The sequence below is a fragment of the Anopheles arabiensis genome, chromosome X (assembly GCF_016920715.1).
Source record: "Anopheles arabiensis isolate DONGOLA chromosome X, AaraD3, whole genome shotgun sequence".
Classification (NCBI taxonomy): domain Eukaryota; kingdom Metazoa; phylum Arthropoda; class Insecta; order Diptera; family Culicidae; genus Anopheles; species Anopheles arabiensis.
The window spans coordinates 11,039,057-11,059,221 of NC_053519.1; the positions used below are offsets into that span (position 1 = coordinate 11,039,057).

General features: G+C 48.1%; 1 protein-coding gene across 4 annotated transcripts in view; it reads right to left on the bottom strand.

The window, feature by feature from the left end:
- The window catches only part of LOC120905485 (serine-rich adhesin for platelets), a 59,008-nt gene extending 39,515 nt beyond the window's left edge, over positions 1–19,493 (bottom strand). Inside the window, exons 1-2 of one of the 4 annotated variants that reach the window (XM_040316301.1) lie at positions 19,392–19,493; positions 7,199–7,881 (exon numbers count right to left, since the gene is read on the bottom strand). In XM_040316301.1, the coding sequence (XP_040172235.1) occupies positions 7,199–7,306 (108 nt within the window). In that variant the 5' untranslated portion in view covers positions 7,307–7,881; positions 19,392–19,493. Of the gene's footprint in view, positions 1–7,198; positions 7,882–19,296 lie in introns of all 4 variants that reach the window. The other 3 variants (XM_040316300.1, XM_040316299.1, XM_040316297.1) reach the window with 3 other exon arrangements.
- Between the last annotated feature and the right edge of the window lie 672 nt (positions 19,494–20,165).

The window sequence follows — 20,165 nt, forward strand, 5'->3', positions numbered from 1 at the left end:
GCTTAAACTTTCCTGGAGCTCGATTTGTTTTTTTTTTGTAATTTTTATTTATCATTCTCTCGTTCATCTTTTACAAAACGAGCCCAATATCGTTCATTGATGGCTATGATAATTTTCGCAAATTGAAAAGATTAAGTCGAATACACATACATAACCACACCCATTTACAGGACCACATTCGTAAAATTACACCCTCACTGCATCAAATCAAGCTTATGTTGAGTTTTCGTTTGATAAATATATTGACAGCGATAAATAAATATTTAGAATTGTAACACTTCGTTTACATTTCATTCCGAATAATGGAGAAATATTGATCTTTCTTTCACCCGCTGCTAAAATGGAGCATTGAACGCAGTCTACCCTAATTGCAATTAATGTTCATGCGTTTGCTGTGTGGAACAAACTAGGAATGGGTAAAGATGGGAAAAAAAATCCGGACTCGACTCCGGTCCTACTGCGAAAATTTCGGAGCTGACTCCGGATAGGTCCCAGCATGCATCCAGCATTATCCGAAGCAGTTTGGAACCATCCTTAGTCGACCTGAAGCATTCAGAGCCACTCGGAGTCGTCCGGAGTTATCCGTAGTCTTCCGAAATTATCCGAAGTCATCCTGAGTCATCCGAAGTCGTCCGGAAGAGTTATCCGGAAGAGGTCCGAGATAATCCGGAGTCATCGTCCTGAGTCATACGGAGTCGCCTGGAGTTGTCCGAAGTGTTCCGGAGTCATCCGGTGTTGGGCGTCCAGAGTTGGAAACGTCCGGAGTCGGAGTCGTCCGGATTCAGAGTCATACGGAGTTGTCCGGAGTTGCCTGGAGTTGTCCGCAGTTTTACGGAGTCATACGAAGTCATCCAGAGTCGTCCAGAGTTGGAAACATCCGGAGTCGGAATAGTCCGAAATCTGAGTCGTCCGGATTCAGAGTCATACCGGAGTTATCCGGAGTTCTCTGGAGTTGTCCGCAGTTTTACGGAGTCATACGGAGTCATCCAGAGTCGTCCAGAGTTGGAAACATCCGGAGTCGGAATAGTCCGGAATCTGAGTCGTCCGGATTCAGAGCCATACGGAGTTGTCCGGAGTTCTCTGGAGTTGTCCGGAGCTGTCCGGAGTTGTCCGGAGTTGAAGACGTATGGACACGGAATCGTTCGAAGTCAGAGTTATCCGGAGTTGTCTTGTATCGTCCGGAGTCGTCCGGAGTTGTCCAGAGATGGTTGGAATCGTTCTGGAGTTGCCCGGAGTCGGAGACGTCCGGAGTCGTAGTCGTCAGCAGTCAGAGTCGTTCGGAGTTGTAAGGAGTTGTCTGGAGTCGTCTGGAGTTGTCCGGAATTAAAGACATCCGGAGTCATCCGGAGTTGTCCGGAGTCGTTTGGAGTCGTCTGGAGTTGTTCGGAGTTGAAGACGTCCGGGGTCTTCTGGGGTTGTCCGGAGTTGTCCGGAGTTATCCACAGTAGGAGACGTCCGGAATAAAATGCAACCTTCATCTCACCGTGACACATGCCTCCCAGCAAGGGTTTTTCATTTGTTATTTATTTTGATCGTTTCTTTTACTATTAAGAAGCATTGTGAAACGTGCATTAGCATTTATGTGGTTTTAATTTAACTTTTCAACTATTATGGCACACGCGGCGTCGTCCTCAGGATCAGATCAATCCTTCATATCCTAAGAACTGTTCGAATGTTTTGGTACAAATAAATCTCTTTAAAATAACGACCGTTACACTTTTAAACGTGGGGGATTTTACTGCCGTTTAAAGGCTGTTTGTTAGTGCACAATGTCACACTTTACCATCACATCCGAAAGGGCACACATTTCGGCTGACGATTGCCCATAACTGCGGGGAAGCGAGAGTGATACCATCCTCAATCGGTACGAAATGCGACCGAAAGCGGTTGAGTGAGAAATTAGTCACAAACACGGCGAACTAAAAATATAAAACCTATTAAAAATGCTCGCTGAAGGAAAAAGGGAATAACCCGTTTGATGGCTTTTTAATACTCAAACACACACACACACGCACAATATCCTTCACAATAAATTACCCTAGCATATGTTGGTGCATTCTTTTTCTTCCGATTGCACTGCGTCCCTCTTCCCCTCCACCTTGGCTCACAATGCAGTCATAAATGCAGCCACGACGACACCGCACACACACCCAGCAGCCCAAGCAACATCGCATCATCATCGCCGGGTCGTCGGGGGCCAGAGAGAGCATATGTTCTCCCAAAGCACATCCTTGAATGTATCGGGTGCAACAACAACAAAAAAAAAGCTCACTCGCTCGCTCTGCCTTTTTCCTTCGGTTCTTTTCTTTCTACCGGGCGTCCTTGGGATTGTTCGGATGCGTACATGCAAACGGTAAGAACAACAAAAAAAAAAGAAACAGCAAACGAAAAACATCCAGACACGAAGGAAGGAAAGAGAAACACATAACCGGAGGAGTCATTTAACAGCACGCTGCCAGCAGCCAGGCAAGAGCATGTTACAACAGCTGCTCCCCAGATGGTGTCGCGACGGCGGGACGAGACGAAAGCGCATGCAGCGGGAAAATCGGGAGATCCGGTGTGTGAGTGTGTGCGTGTGTGTGTGTGCACAAACTTTCCACTCGTCTCGTGTGTAGCGGAGTGTAATAAAAATGGTTGCTCTGCATGCATTCTATGTTCCCTTGTTGTATCCTTCCACGGGTTCTCTCCGCCGGGAGAGCACAAAAGGTACGTGTCCGATCTACCACCACCATCCGGAGAAGCGGTGGCCGCGTAGCCTTGAAACGACGACACCGGGACATTGACGTCCACGAACACACACACACACAGCACGGGCGCACTTAGGCTAGTTTTCATAAATGAAAACTTGCTGCTGCGAGCAACCATATCCCCGGCCACACCACAGCAGACCAGGAGAGGAGGTGGCAATGTTGCGCGCGCGATGCGTTTGCACCGGAAGAAGGCTCGTGTGCCGCAATACACAAAGGGAACAAATTTAAAATGCATCTACCACCACACACACACGCACGCACACACCCCTCGAAAGAAAAAGGAATAAAGGATCAATTTTCGTTGGTTACCATTTTAAACACACGGCGCGGCGCACAAAAGCTCCCCTCCTCCTCCTCTCCCCTACAGGGCGCGTGCACGATTCTTTTTGTTTTTTTTTATGTGCACGCTTCTCTCAATGGCATCAAAACAAAAGCATCGTTCTAAAGCGCGATCGTGAGAGTGAGTGCGTGGCGACGAACACGAATTAAATCCAATTGCAAGCAGCTTTCGGGAACGGTGGGGTTAAAAGTAAGGTGCATGCAAAACACGTCCACAAACAGAAGCGTTTTTATTCTGTTTCTAAATGGGCAACAGAGCACACACCGCAATCGAAATCGAAACTATTGTAGGTTTAAAAAAGCCGTGCACGCGCGCGCTTAAATCAAAGTAAATTCAAATCACTCCATTGCCGATGGATGGAAAACTAAAATAGAAGAGAGAGAGGGGGGAAGGAGAAAAAAAGGGCAATTACAATTAATCTAGACGTGAGACGCCACACACACACACACCAACAAAAAAAAGTGTATCCGCCACCACACTAGTGATGTGCTGTATGGAGCGCACCCACGGCTCCGATCCGACTCCGACTATTGTTAGTTCGATTCCGACTCCGGCAAAATGGAACCACTAGATCCGCCCGGAATCGGAGTCGTTCGGAGTCGTCCGGAGTCGACCGGAGTCGTCCGGAGTCGACGACTCCGAACCACTCCGAACGACTCTGAACGACTCCGAACGACTCCGACTCCGGGCGACTCCGAACGACTCTGACGACTCCGAACGACTCCGAACGACTCCGAACGACTCTGAACGACTCCGAACGACTCCGAACGACTCCGGACGACTCCGACTCCGGACGACTCCGAACGACTCCGGACGATTCCGAACGACTCCGGACGATTCCGAACGATTCCGAACGACTCCGGATGACTCCGACTCCGGGCGACTCCGGACGACTCCGAACGACTCCGAACGACTCCGAACGACTCCGAACGACTCCGAACGACTCCGAACGACTCCGACTCCGGGTGACTCCGGACGACTCCGAACGACTCCGACAACTCCGAACGACTCCAAACGACTCCGAACGACTCCGGACGACTCCGACTCCGGGCGACTCCGGACAACTCCGAACGACTCCGAACGACTCCGGACGATTTCGACTCCGGGCGACTCCGGGCGACTCCGGACGACTCCAAACGACTCCGACGACTCCGAACGACTCCGAACGACTCCGAACGACTCCGAACGACTCCGAACGACTCCGAACGACTCCGAACGACTCCGACGACTCCGAACGACTCCGAACGACTCCGGACGACTCCGAACGACTCCGACAACTCCGAACGACTCCGAACGACTCCGGACGACTCCGACTCCGGGCGACTCCGGACAACTCCGAACGACTCCGAACGACTCCGAACGACTCCGAACGACTCCGGACGACTCCGGACGACTCCGACTCCGGGCAACTCCGAATGACTCCGACTCCGGGCGACTCCAGGCGACTCCGGGCGACTCCGTACGACTCCGGGCGATTCCGAACGACTCCGGATATTGCAGCGCGGACCTACCTTCTGGAGTCGATTCCGAATTTATCGGAGTCGGTTCGGAGTCGACTCCGGATTTTTGCCAACTTTACCCATCACTACACCACACCGAGCGCAACATCACCGCGAACAAACTGCAACGCGAAGATGAGCGCATTGTGATAAATGCATTCCGGCGGAGCGCGGAAATCAAGTTAAACGCTCCAAAAAATCCTCCATTCCCATGGCCACCCTCCTCTTTTTTTTTTTTTTTTTGAATGCCAATGCGCCCTTTTGTCCTTTCTAAGCCGTCTGCAGCAGGGAAGAGGAGGGATGAGAAAAAAAACAAATCCACAACATAAATAAACCATAATTTGAAGCTTTAATTCTCTATGAAATGCGCAAATCAGCGCCATTTCACACCAAATTGTTACGAAATCTGGCCACACACACACACACAATGCGGCGTCGATGGAAAATTAAAACTCGAAGCGAACATTACGATAGTGAATCAGCACATTTTGCCTGCCACACACACACGCTGGCAGTAGAGCGATGGGCGAAGGAGAAGAAGCAGTGGCGCGCGGCCGGATATGTATGCAATTTTTGTGTCCGCTTCTTGCCTCGCTGCAGCAACGGAAATTCCCCTCCTCCATCTTCAACCCTCTTGACCCTGTTTGCAGCAACAAAGTGGTATTGGTGGTGTGTGTGTGCTTTACCACATTCGCAATAGCAACACAAAAAGCAAGCAACAAGCTCTTTACAAATTCTAGCTCCTTCCCCCCCCCCCCCGTCTGATGGTGGTTGCATCCCCTGTTTTTCAGCCCCTCTTTCCTCCACACCGCAGATTGTATCAATTCGATCTGATCGGGCCTGCGCGCTAGTGTAGGGGAGCGTCGGGGCAAAATGGTCATCTCTTTGTTGGCAAATGAACACACTTACAATAATTTCTAATGATTGAAATACAGCAAAAAATGTTTCATAGCCTAAGATTTAAAAATATTTCAATAAATTAGCAAACAAAATGTTTGCTCATAACGATGTAATTTTCACCGTCTCAAAAGTAAGATTTCGTAAGCAAAATAATTAATAATTATAATTAATATAATTAATATACAGTCTGTTGCCGAGTTACACGGTTCTCGACTTACGTGGTTTTTGAAATTTGACAGAATAAATGTCAAATCAGTACAATTTGCTTCAAGTTCGGTAGAAATTACCCTTTTGCTAACAAATTGAAACCACTGTAAAGCCTGAAATATTAGAATTTTCTGTAGGAATCATATCAAATAAATAATAAAGTGTATTAAAAGACTAAAGTTTATTAAAAAAAAAACTCCGAGCAATCAATAGTATTTAAGTCAAAAAAAGGGAAATTACGCGACTTACGCGGATATTCGAGTTACTCGGATTCCTCGGAAACGCATAAATAGCGTAACTCTCGGGAACAGACTGTAGGTTAACATATCATAAGAGAGAAAAAAATTGTATCCATCCCGACACATGATATTTATATATAATTCACGTAAAGAAAAGTTACTTTTTCAAAGTAATAATTTTCTTACTATTAAAGTAAGTAAGTTTAAGTATTTTTTTTTTAATTTAAGGTTTGTAAAATGTTCCTGCTTGGGGCAAAATGGTCGGCATGTTTTGGCAGGAAATTAAAATCATGTGGCTGTGGCGAAAGCAATGGTCACTACGATAGATTTGTGTAAAAAAAAACTATGCTGTATATGTACTCTATCTGGAAGAAAATTAATACTGACACACCTCACGTGAATTATTAAATTATTCTAGCAATTAACTAAATTTAACAAAACACTTTACAGTCGTCGAGCCACAAAATGTTGGCTCTAACTAACCTGTTTATACCTACACGGTACAAACTTTGAACTGTAAGTTAATTGCTTTATTGACTAAATTTAACGTAATGTCTTAAACTATGTGTCCTTAAATTGCTGAATTTAAGTTAAGTTGTTTATAATTTCATTGAAATAATTTAAAATATAACAATAATTATTCCAAAATTTTGGAAATTTTAATAGAGTGAAAAGGAGCAGATTATTTTCACCAGTAAACAATGGCTTTAGAGTTTATAAAATTTGATTATTTTTTACACAAAAACCAATCCATGACACGGTTTTTGTATTGCTTTGGTGATGTAAAATTACAATCGACATAAATCTGCGTTATAAAGTCAAAAATTGATGCCTTAGATTCAAAACATGGCGGCAAACGACAGTAACACAAAGCTAACATCTCTACCCTTATAATTCGATTCTATTCTGCAAATTCAGAACAAAATCCTGAACAGTGCCATTTTCCCCCGCCTTACCCTAATTTTTGCGCCGGAAAGAAACAAAAAAAACGCCGAAGATGGTACGAGGGTTCCTCGCTGTTGCAGTCGTTGATGTCATTCGTTTTTGTTTTTTTTTTTTTCGATTAAAAGAGGTGTTGTTGAGTTTGCTCATTTTTGTTCGGTTGGTGAGGTCCGTTAAGTTCAATAACGTTACAATTTCTCCCTTTCCTACTCTGCTCCCTTTTACCGCAATTCTCACGCTTTTCTCTCCGTCCGTAATGGTACTGTTATTAAGCATATTTCCCCTACTGTCAAAAAACATCCTTCGCTTCCAAAACCTTACCTTGCGCTTGTACCGCAGTATCGCTTCCTGTTCCAGCTTCTGCACGGTCGTACCGGGCGGGCAAGGCACGACGAACCGCGTCTCCCCGAAGCACACCGTCACCTTCATACCGTCAGCGCCAGGTCAGCGATCCCGTGTCTCTGCGTCGTCGGCGGCAGTGTGTGTTTTGCGATACGAGCGACAGGTGCGTCACACACACACACACACACACGTATACGGTGCAGTTGCAGTTGCCCCCGGTACTGTACACGAAGGAAGTTGGTGCTTTTTTTGTTTTGTTTTTGTTCGGTTGATTGTTGTTCTGTTGCAATTGCGAAATTCCTTGCTTCGCTTCGGCACCGATGAAGCGCACTATCCTGCCAACGGTTGCGGCGGGATCATTTCGCATCACCAAAAATTAAACGCACACACACGCATTTACACCCTTCCACTTGGTGCCACCGCGTGTACACCACACAGAACACAAACAGATACACAAAAAAAAAATGATTCACTTGCACGCGGAAAATTCTAATCAGCACACCGAACAGGCAGTAGTAGCGGTCGCATTTTCTGCATTACTTATGTACACACTTCTTTTTTTTTGCAATTTGCAATCACTGTTTTTTTTTTTCTTTTGCTTTTTCTTTGCTGCTTCAACACAATATTTTCTTCTTTCTCTTCATCTACACGGTACTAAAGCTCTGTATGAGGGAATGAGAAGAAGAAAAAAAGGTGGATAACAATCAATTTAGTTGCGCTTATCATCGCCCACAATTGTGCTGTTGCACTCTCTTGCCCTTCTCCGCGCTATATACAGCTCCCGCATCGAGCTCGTTTTTTCTCCTCTACAAAATTCCACCCACGGTGGGTGTTAGAAACAAAGTAAAACATTTAAAAAAAACAATACATTGCCGCCACCCTTATCAACGCTTTTGTTTTCACTTTCTATTCCTATTTTAATAATCACATCACTCACACACATACAGGTACAAACGCGAAGGGTGATATGTGTTTGACTTTTATGGCTTTTCCGAGAGTTATTTTAATTCTCTCTTTCTCTCTCGACACCCCCACCCCCCGGGCATGACGCAAATTCCAGCACGACGCCAATCTATTTGCAAGAAATTGTTGTCAATCTTTAAACTGCTTTGAACGCAAAATCGCAAACAAAATTTATTGAACAGAAATTTCGCCTACGCCGTGCCTCCTTTTCCACGCCGTCCCATACGTTCCGAAACAAAAATCAATGAAGTAGTGATGTGCTTTCTGGAGCACACCCACGACTCCGATCCTATTCCGACCCCGGCAAAATGAGAACCACTAGTTCCGCCCGGAGTCGGAGCCGTCCGGAGCCGTCTGGTGTCGTCCGGAGTCAGAGAAGTCCAGAATCGGAGTAGTCCGGAGTCGGAGTTGTCCGTAATCGGAGTCATAAACAGGAATCGTCCGGAGTCGTCTGGAGTCATCCGGAGATGTCCGGAGTTGCCCGAAGATGTTCGGAGCCGCCCGGAGTTGAAGTCGTCCGGAGTTGTCCGGAATCGTACAAAGTCGTCAGGAGATGTCCGGAGTCGTCTGTTGTCGTCCGGAGTCAGAGAAGTCCAGAATCGGAGTAGTCCGGAGTCGGAGTTGTCCGTAATCGGAGTCATAAACAGGAATCGTCCGGAGCCGTCTGGAGTCATCCGGAGGTGTCCGCAGTTGCCCGAAGATGTTCGGAGCCGCCCGGAGTTGAAGTCGTCAGGAGTCGTCCGGAGATGTCCGGAGTCGTCAGAAGTCGTCCGGCGATATCAGAAGTCGTCCGGAGTTTTCTAGAGTCGACCGGAGATGTCAGGAGGCTGCCAGAAATGTCCGGAGTCACCCGGCGTCGAAGTCGTCCGGCGTCGTACGGGATTCGCTCAGAGTCGGAGCCGTTCGAAGTCGCCTGAAGTCGTTCAGAGTCAGAGTCGTCCGGTGTTCTCCAGAATCGCCCGAAGTTGGAGCCATTCAGAGGCGTCCAGAGTTGATCGGAGTCGGTCATCTGGAGCCGTCCGGTCCAATGTCTGGTGTCGTCCGGAGTCAGAGAAGTCCAGTATCGGAGTAGTCTGAAGTCGGAGTTGTCCGTAATCGGAGTCATAAACAGGAATCGTCCGGAGTCGTCTGGAGTCATCCGGAGATGTCCGCAGTTGGCCGAAGATGTTCGGAGCCGCCCGGAGTTGAAGTCGTCAGGAGTCGTCCGGAGATGTCCGGATTCGTCAGCAGTCGTCCGACGATATCAGAAGTCGTCCGGAGTTTTCTAGAGTCTACCGGAGATGTCAGGAGGCTGCCAGAAATGTCCGGAGTCACCCGGCGTCGAAGTCGTCCGACGTCGTACGGGATTCGCTCAGAGTCGGAGCCGTTCGAAGTCGCCTGAAGTCGTTCAGAGTCAGAGTCGTCCGGTGTTCTCCAGAATCGCCCGAAGTTGGAGCCATTCCGAGGCGTCCAGAGTTGATCGGAGTCGGTCATCTGGAGCCGTCCGGTCCAATGTCTGGTGTCGTCCGGAGTCAGAGAAGTCCAGAATCGGAGTAGTCCGGAGTCGGAGTTGTCCGTAATCGGAGTCATAAACAGGAATCGTCCGGAGTCGTCTGGAGTCATCCGGAGATGTCCGGAGTTGCCCGAAGATGTTCGGAGCCGCCCGGAGCTGAAGTCGTCCGGAGTTGTCCGGAATCGTACAAAGTCGTCAGGAGATGTCCGGAGTCGTCTGGTGTCGTCCGGAGTCAGAGAAGTCCAGAATCGGAGTAGTCTGAAGTCGGAGTTGTCCGTAATCGGAGTCATAAACAGGAATCGTCCGGAGTCGTCTGGAGTCATCCGGAGATGTCCGCAGTTGGCCGAAGATGTTCGGAGCCGCCCGGAGTTGAAGTCGTCAGGAGTCGTCCGGAGATGTCCGGAGTCGTCAGAAGTCGTCCGGCGATATCAGAAGTCGTCCGGAGTTTTCTAGAGTCGACCGGAGATGTCAGGAGGCTGCCAGAAATGTCCGGAGTCACCCGGCGTCGAAGTCGTCCGGCGTCGTACGGGATTCGCTCAGAGTCGGAGCCGTTCGAAGTCGCCTGAAGTCGTTCAGAGTCAGAGTCGTCCGGTGTTCTCCAGAACCGCCCGAAGTTGGAGCCATGCAGAGGCGTCCAGAGTTGATCGGAGTCGGTCATCTAGAGCCGTCCGGTCCAATGTGCTTGTGATCAGGCATTTAATTTAGCTGTCTTCCACTTTGCGCGTGCCTTTACTATGCAAGCCTTAGTTCGGTAGACCGACTCCGGACGACACCGGACGACTCTGGGCGACTCCGGACTGCTCCGGATTACTACGGACGACTCCGGATGACTCCAAACGACTCCAGGCGACTCCGGACGACTTCGGATGGCTTTGGAAAACTTTGGAAAACTCTAAACGATTACGGATGGATTCGGACTACACCAGACGACTCCAGATGACTCCAGAACAACTCCGGATATCTACGGATAACTTCCAAAAAAAAAACTCCGGACAACTCCGAATGACTCCAGCTGACCTTAGACGACTTTGGACGACTCGAGACAACTCCAAACGGCTTTGGATAACGTTGGGCGGTTTTCCCTTCCCGAATTAGTTTCGAAATTATCGGAGTTTTCCAACCGTACCCATCTCTACTATGAAGTGTTAGGTCGAGGTTAAAACACATTCCTTCAGTGTTTTGCCCTTACTATGCCCTCCATAAAAAAAAGGATTTAGTTTCCCGCTGCCCCATGGCCCCAGTTGTCCCTCCTCGCCCGACACCGAGCCCCAAACACAATGCCCAACGTGTATGTGTGTAGTGTAACGTTTGTTTGGCTTCGCGACATGTTATTCCGTTGCCAAGGAGACGACGGTGGTTCATGTCATGCTATTTCTAGGGTCGCACACACCGAGAGAAAGAAAGAGAGAGAGAGATACACCCCGGCGGAATCAATAAATTGGTGCAGCCCCAACACGAACATACTGCACACACACCCTCACACACACACAGGGCAACTAGATGTTCTGCACCCAAAGTAATTCACTTTTGAGTTATCACTGTTTTCATTTTTTTTTTTTCATCTTTTTTTGTCCCCCGTACAATGCGCGCTTGTTGATTGTTGCTGGGAGCAGAAGAGGTTGAAGATGTTGTGTTTTAACTTTCTTTGCTTCTCTATTGCAAACTGGATTCAAAGCAATTGATTGATTGGAGCTGTTGATTGAAGTTAGCACACGTTTTGCTTTAGTTTTCTTCTTAAAACACGCACACACACACACACACACATTTACACACATAACTGGAAGTACAATGCTGCACCAAAACCCTCCGAAAAACGAGCCCTTCCCATTACCGGCCCTCGGTGGTACATACACACACACACACACACCTTCAACATTTCGTTAAATAACGAACTACAAACGCAGGAAACGCAACGAAATAGAACGAAAATCCCTTCGAAAAGGAACACACCCTTGGCACTGGTGGGACAGGTAGACCCTACCCGCTCTTGTTTGTTCCCCTCCAGGCCGCACTGTCGGGTCGGAGAAGATCGGAACAGAGAAAGATCGAGCATATGGTCACGAGAACCGGCGGCAGTGGTGAGGAGACACACACCACCACCCCGGTAAGGCTTTCTACAGTGCAAGAACAGCAGTAATTTGTTTGCTGCTTTGCGTTGGAAGGATGCACAATTTTACCACATGTTGCTAGCGGACATTTTACAGCACACGAATAGATAGAATATTTTGTTTTGTTTTGTTGAAAATGATGGACTGGATTATTCGCTGGACGCATTGAATTGCATTGCATTGAATTAATTATCCATTTTTTTGAACACGTGCTCAGCTGACCTACGTGGAAAGTTTGTTGAACGGTTTGTAAAAAAAACATGCGCCAAGTACCGCTCAAAGCTGTCTTTAATCAAATTGTTCAAATTTGTCTCACATTCCAGTTCGACAAATTTCAATGTTTTCACATGTTTCCACCGTACCCCGAACAGAGCGCCGAAAACGATCCTGTGTACTGTTGCTCACTTGTATTTAGGTGGACGACGACCCACGCCCTCTGCGCTTCCTCTGATTTCATGCTCTGATGGAAGCGACGCCAACCGATTTTCCTGAGCTTTTTTTCGGTTTTTTGTTCGCCTTCTATTCCCCTCATCGACCTAACAACACACACACACACACACACACCCAGCACAGTGCGCCCGGGGACACACAGAACAAAACGCCACTCCAGCCCCGGGGAAAGGAACGCACAACACCTGCACCACCTGCCTTCAATTCCCTACAGGTAGGACGCCATCATCGCTGGAAGAGGAAAGTGCCGAACAACCCGTGGCATTGTTACACACACACACACACACACACGCACCAGAATGCACAGCGAGTCACGCGGGAGGAGGAGAAAGGGATCGCGCGTCATTGTTTTCTAACATGATCGAAGGGACGCCATTCAAAAATGGTGGCCGCTTAATTGAATCCTAGGCGGGCGGAGGATGCCACTCGGATTCCAGCCGAAAAGGGGACAAACAAAACTGGCTGGGCGACGGAAACACACCGCCGTTCAAGGAAGAAATAGGGAAAGAATGGATGAAACGAGTTTGGCTTACGATTATCCTTCCCTTGATGGTGTAGCCGCATCACACACACACACACACACACAAACACGTGAATAGATCAGTTGTTAATGTGAAGAGCGACACAGGAGCGCCATCTTCACCCGTTTGTTCCACACAAACCCGCACCACCGCTGGCGAACAGCATTTAAAAAAGGGGGGGGGGGAACTTACACCGGAAAGAGCGAAACAGAAAATACATGATCGCTCGCTACGAAGAGCGTGAACACATCTCCCGTGAACCACTCCCTAGCAGGCGGTTATAAGATGTAATCGTTTTGATTGCTCTAGGATATTTCCGTTCCGTTGCTAAACTCTTAATAGAACCGTCAAGCATAATTCTATTCCAATGATGCTCGCTACACAACTGTCGTGTTGCAGTTGCAGCCACTCGCAAGCAGCAACCGAATAGAATATCCGCTGACTCTGCTGCTGGGTGGGGTGCGCGCTTCACTCGGCAACAATCCCTGCAGACAATACCGGGGACATTTGATGCCAGAGAAGTACGCACTAGTGATGGGAAAAATGAAGTTTTTGTCGGAATCGATTTCGGTTAGCTCTGCAGTTTTCTGGAATCGATTCCGGATAGTAGGTCCGGAATCAGTTTCCGGAATTGATTCCAGAATCGGCTCCGGAATCGGAATCGACTCCGGAATCGGCTCCAGAGATGATTCCGGAATCGACTCCGGAATCGGCTCCAGAGATGATTCCGGAATCGACTCCGGAATCGGCTCCGGAATAGGAATTGGTTCCGGAATCGACTCCGGAATCGGCTCCGGAATAGGAATCGGTTCCGGAATCGGCTCCGGAATCGGCTCCGGAATCGGAGTCGGTTCTGGAATCGACTCCGGAATCGACTCCGGAATCGGTTTCGAAATCGAAGTCGGCTCTCGAATCGGAAATGGCTCATAAATTAGAATCGGCTACCAAACGGAGTCAGTTTCGGCATCGCCATAAAAAAGGCGTTTGGGTCCAATCATACTACTTATTGATAACCGCAAAAATCCAAATTTACTTGTAAAAGATCCATTCTCATGGAGATTCCCGGACTGATTTCGCTCCGGAGTCAACACCGGAATCGGCTCCGGAGCCAACTCCGGAATCGGCTCCGGAGCCAACTTCGGTATCGGCTCCGGAATCGGCTCCAGAATCTTCTCCGGAATTGGCTCCGGAATTGGCTCCGGAATCGGCTCCGGAATCGGCTCCGGAATCGGCTCCGGAATCGGCTAAGGAATCGGCTCCGGAATCGGCTCCGGAATCGGCTCCGGAATCGGAATCGATTCCAGCATCGGAATCGGCTCCGGAATTCATTCCGAACACGGAATCGGAATCAGGTAGGTCCGATTCCGAGCTCCCACCACTAGTACGCACGCTCACGCCGCTCGCACTAGACCCGCCCGCGGCGCATGTTTGCGCATTGCCCATCAGTGAAGCGGAGCGCTCCAAGACACGGCGCGGCTCGCGAAGGATAAGGTGGACGCGTTTCTGCCGCACAAATGTGCAGCACACGCACACACACACACACCAGGCGAGGCGCGGGTGTATTATGTTACGCAGGGCGCAAACGCAGCACTCTCGAGCACTTGCCCTCTGCGTGCGAAATATTTCCCCCCCCCCCGCAGCGCAAACCCCTATTCCCCGTGCCATGTGCCCGTTTATTGGGCATCGGATGTCTCTTTGTGTGGCCACACTACTGGCGGGTAATTTACGAACTGGCAAGATCTCAGATCTTCGGTTGGAACATGTGGGGCCAGCAGCAGTGGTGCTGGTCTTTGATGTAGTGACTGCTCTGGGACTATTCCAGCTGAATTAGGAAGTATGCTCGGGGTTCGATACTTGCGAGACACAAAGTGACACAAGTGAAGTTCCCAGGGAGATATCATATCATCAAAAAATGTCATCTTTCTTCACCAGCAAACTTCCAGGCAATGAAGTTGATCGGTAAAGAACCGGTGTGCAGAATTTGAAATTCTTTCAAGTTAGAATCGCTATATCATTGACTACTGCAAACATTGAGATGTACCGAGCATTGCTCACGGAGATCTTCCCTGAAGTTTCTAGGTGCTTTGAGTTGATGTTTCGGAACTTCTTTCTCCTGTCATCCCAAGTAACATGTTGAATCTTATCATAGTTTTAACGATGTTGCTACGATTATTTCATTAAGCCTTCCTTTTTCATTTGAAAGTCGTGTATGCCCTCATAAGACAAAAAATGAAACTCATTTCAGACTGAAAGGGCCCATCTACAGAACTCTGTTAAGACTACTAGCTAAAACTATTCCTAGACCTTTAAGATGTGAGGGCGCTATCAAAATTACAGCTTATTGCTTAATAGAAATGTTCTTGTGACGGCAATGAAATAATGAATATGATGTCATATTAATAGTAGAGAATTAGTTGAGAATTATTACGATGTCTATGTTTTTTATTCTGATGATATCGCTGGCGTATAAGCAGCAATTCATGCCAAGAAAAAATCACTGTTGAAATACATTATAATAATTTGAAAAATATCAAAGCGCCTCAACAATATGCACCTTTTCAGTTAAAAAATAAATTATTAAAAAATACATATTTATTTTAAACGGCCTCAATTTGCACCCAAAGTACCAGTGTCGTAATAAACATGAGGTGAAGGTCATTTTGGAAATTGCCATTTTTTCTATGCGTCGTGCAAACTATGAATTTGTTTATCAAAATATCAACATGGCTGACACATGTTGCACACACAAATGAACAATCATATTAAAAAAATAGATTCCATTGGCCGAAGGCAGAAAGACTTTCCTGATTACAAATTCAATTGATTTGTAGTGCAATATGTGTGGCTAAGATCTTTTTTAAAAAGCTCATAGCTTTGGGAAGCGCTTGTGCAGACTAGTGATGGGTAAAGTTGGCAAAAATCCGGAGTCGACTCCGATCCGACTCCGATAAATTCGGAATCGACTCCGGAAGGTAGGTCCGCGCTGCAATATCCGGAGTCGTTCGGAATCGTCCGGAGTCGTCCGGAGTCGTTCGGAGTCGCCTGGAGTCGTTCGGAGTCGTCGGAGTCGTCGGAGTCGCCCGGAGTCGGAGTCGTTCGGAGTCATTCGGAGTCGTTCAAAGTCGTTCGGAGTCGTCGACTCCGGACGACTCCGAACGACTCCGACTCCGGGCGGATCTAGTGGTTCCATTTTTCCGGAGTCTTAATGTGCATTTAACAAGTTCAATTGATGCCTTAGTCTCAAATAACAAGTTTTGAAACGTGCTTTAGAATACATCTACGGGCCGATTAAAGTCAACCATCAAAACTCCAATTTTAGTTTTAACAGACAGTCTATAAGCGACTTCCGAACGTTTTAAAGGTTTAACAACTATAAAGACTGTTAATCATCTTCAAAAGACATGTCAAAACTATGTGGCTCAGTACACTTATAGTAAAGAATGCTTTAAGACATGTTTAAATGTAAAAGGTATGGGAAATGTTTCTTGGGATAGCATCAAGTAGACACTCTTCTTCTATTTGGCGTAACGTCCCGGCACGGACATACCGCGCTATACAGGCTTTCGAGACTTATTCAGTTCCACGCAGCTTGATAGTAGCTTGCTACGGAGGAACGATCCATTCTAGGCTTGAATCCATGACGGGCATGTCATTGAGTCGTACGAGTTGACGGCTGTACCACGGTACCGCCGCCATACTACGTAGATGCTACGGATCTCGGAGACCCTTCTCCTTATTCTTCTTCTTCTTAAAGATCAGTTTATTCGTATGTCTGCATTACTGATAGTGGGAGCTCGCGTGTTACAGCATTTTTTTTTTTGTTTGCTTTTCAATGCCTTATCTATTCAATGTTAGTTCTGAGGTCGTTCAGTTTTTGCATGAATTCCATAATGCATCTCGGAGACCAAAGACCAAAATTCCTAAGGGATACAGTTCAAATGGTGACTCAACGCGATCTGGGATTTCCCCGGAATCTTCCGGGAATTGCTGGGTTTCTGGACACCAATCAGGTGATGACCAATTCAATCCCAAACTTACTAGGGATGTAGAATGCTCGGATGTTCTCGGAACACAAAAAAGGTAATGCCGAGGCCGATTACATTTTCGCACCCTTGCTTTATGACCCCCCCCCCCCCCCCCTTGGCGGGCGTGTCAGCACAGACAGATCATAAAGATAAGTTGTACGAAAACTGACAGAGATACTCTCAGGCGCACAAGACATCTGAAAAGGCTTCGCCTTTTTTTTTTGCGCTCGGTTTGCACATCTATTACTGACGTCATCCCGGTACGTACTGTTTGTTGGCATGTTCAGTTTGATTCGAAACAGTTTTACTACCCCGTTTTAGTAGCGCCCGAAGCGATCTCGCAGATCACTGGAATGTCTTTGAACGTATGTGTGCGTGTGTGTGTGAGAGAGTATCATACTTCTTTCCAGAACAAAGCAGCAGTGCTGTGCTCTTGCTGCGGTCGAATGGAATAGCATTAGCGGATAAAAAGAGCTTCCTGGGCCGCCGCAGCCAGGACCGGTGGCTCGACAGCAGGCTAAACAGACATATACGTGCCACCTCTCCCATGCCCTGCCCCAAAAAACAACGTTCAAGCATTACCTCATCAACGCACACACACACACACACACACATGCACACACGCAACCGGATTCTTCGGTGGTTGCGCTGCTCCAGGGGCCGCGCGCGCCCCGTTCGCGCAAGGACATCGTGTACGCGCGCGGCGACGCGCAGAACGTTGTAATTCAAAATGCGAGAGTAGCAGCGCGCGCGCGTGGGCCCACTGCGCTATGCCCGTCTCTTGCGCACACACACACACACACACATACGATGTTTGGACAGTGCCGTATAGCGTGGCTTTCGGTTGAGAACACGCTTCCGGCCCTGCTTACTCATGGCACGCCGCTTCTAACAGGGGTTAGGGAGAGAGCGCGAAAGAGAGAAAGACAGACAGAGAGAGAGAGAGAGGTTAAGGTGACCGCGCACAGCGCTACAAAAGGTAAAGGTAAAGAGCGGAACAGTAGGGCAGGGCAAGGCGCAGGCTTCAGCACGCGAGATTCAAACACACACACATGGGCACACGCACGTACGGATGTGTATTTAAGCTTTAGGCGCTTTGCGCCCATGTATGTGTCGCTCGGTCTCTTCTGTGCAGCAAGCAAATGTAACGTTCTTTTTTCGCTTTCTTTTGACATTTGCCAAACAGGATTTGAACATTTCGCGCACACACACACACACACACACACACACACACACACACACACACCATGCAAAAACACAACCAGCCAAAACTGTCTCCGAAACGTGCGCGCGCCTGTGTGCAATTCGCCCACCTCTACACGCACGCACTCACACACATTCGCACACCGGCTTGGCAGAGCCAGTGACGGTGTGTGCGCGCGTGCTTGATGGCAATGGGCTTCACGCGGTTGATGAATCACTTTTTTCGGGCGGAATTCACCGCGAACGTTTACCCCCGCTTTTCGACCGGTGAAGAGACGTTCGCAGAACTCCGTTGAGTTGCTCCTGCACGGCAGAGGGAGGACAGAAAGCGCAACACGAGACGGCAGGGATCGTTCTAAGAATAAAAAAACGGAGGGGGCGAAAAGGGGGAGTAACACACACACACACACACACACACACACACACACACACACACAGCACTGAAGCCTCCGACAAAGGGAGCCTTTATTGGGCTCTCGCGTCGCGCAGAACCTTGCACAGGAGGGTGACCGCACTGAACGTGGCAGAGAAGGAAGGGAGCGAAAGAGCGAGAGCGAGAATGGGCAGGAAACGCAGCCGTACGGTGGTGCGAACAGAACGGCAGGTATGGTGCCCTCGCGTCCGCTTTGCTCGGCGCACACAGCACACGCAAGTAAAGCCGTGTGCGCCCTACGCCACATTGTGCCCCTCGGGGAGCCTCGGAGAGTGCCCAGCACCGAACAGCGGCAAATGAGGTAAGAAAAGGATTCTGGTCCAAAACTGTGCGCGTACTATTTACTCTCCGTTGGTGCGTTAATATAACACTCTTTCAACGTTTGAGCGGGTTTTTGAGATGCTTCGAAATCATTTCCGTACCATTTTCCACCAAGCGACTCAAAAAAAAAAAGCAGGGAGTTCTGGTATCGGTGTGTCATCAGCTAATTGTTTTAATGTGACCGCCCACACTTGATGCGAACCTGCACACGATCCGATTAAACTTTGTGTAAGCGTCCCCGCGGCAAGGATTGCTGGAATTTTGATCCTCTCTGAACGTTGAATGGCCCGCATAACGGCCAAACACGTACGCAAACACACAAACACACACACGCAGGTAGCACAGGTTAAAAAGGAAGAAAGAAGGAACAGGTAGAACAAAACATTCAAACACACCGCAGCGAAGCGCAACACACCTTTACGGCGTTGGCTGCAGTATTTATTGTTGCGGGCGTGCAGCAGGGAAGAATAGCTGAAGAATTATTGTATTGTGCTTTTTTTTTTTGTTTTCCTCTCTAATATGATTCTCTCCTAACATCGCAGGTCCAGAACGAATGGGTACCTTAATGTTTCCTTTAAAACCCACAAACACAACAATACACACACGCGCGCACAACACCACAAATACGCACACACATACACACACACCACTGCTACCCGTGTTTCGCGTTTAGCCGTTTCTCGTTTTGGTTGGAGCTTTACACACGCGCGCGCGTTACTGCTGCTGCTGCTCGACGCCGATCCGTGCTGCTTCGACGCTCTCACGCTTTTGAGCCAGCCGGACGGAGAATCGCGCTCAACGCGCGCTCAAACCAGCCGAACACGGTGTTCATTCGGCCGTGTTCATTCAGTTGCGTGTGCCTGCTGGAGCGAGACGCACGACTGACGTTCATTGCGGCGCGCTGAATCGTACTGGCGCGAGCGAGTGGCACGAGTGGGATGGATGAACGCCGAGCCCGCGCGGGCACAGTGTGTGCGAAACCGTTTGCAGACTATGAAAAATGAATGTTTTCAGAAGGTAAAAGGGTGATGCCAAAATTTTCCAGCCCAAACAATTATTCCAACGGTAAGGACGAAGCCGGCTTGAACGCGATTGATGGTCTATTTTTCATGTTTTTTTTTTTTTAATATTTACAAAGCTTAAAACATTCTAAACAGAAGTGTTTATATGAGGACTATAACAGACGGCTATTGCTAGGTTCAATTGCAGTTCGAACTGTTCACAAGGGAAGTATTTCGTAAAGTCGCTCATTCAAGGGAATAAAAATATTACAAGAAATAAATTCGGATGATGGTTTCCACTGCTGGTATGTATGAATTAGCATTAGGGAAATATTGGTGAAATAAAGACAAAATCAAGCGCCCAAGTAAGAAGAGTTTCTTGTTAGGCGTAAATCTAAAGCTTCAAGTAAAATCAGACGCATCGCTTTA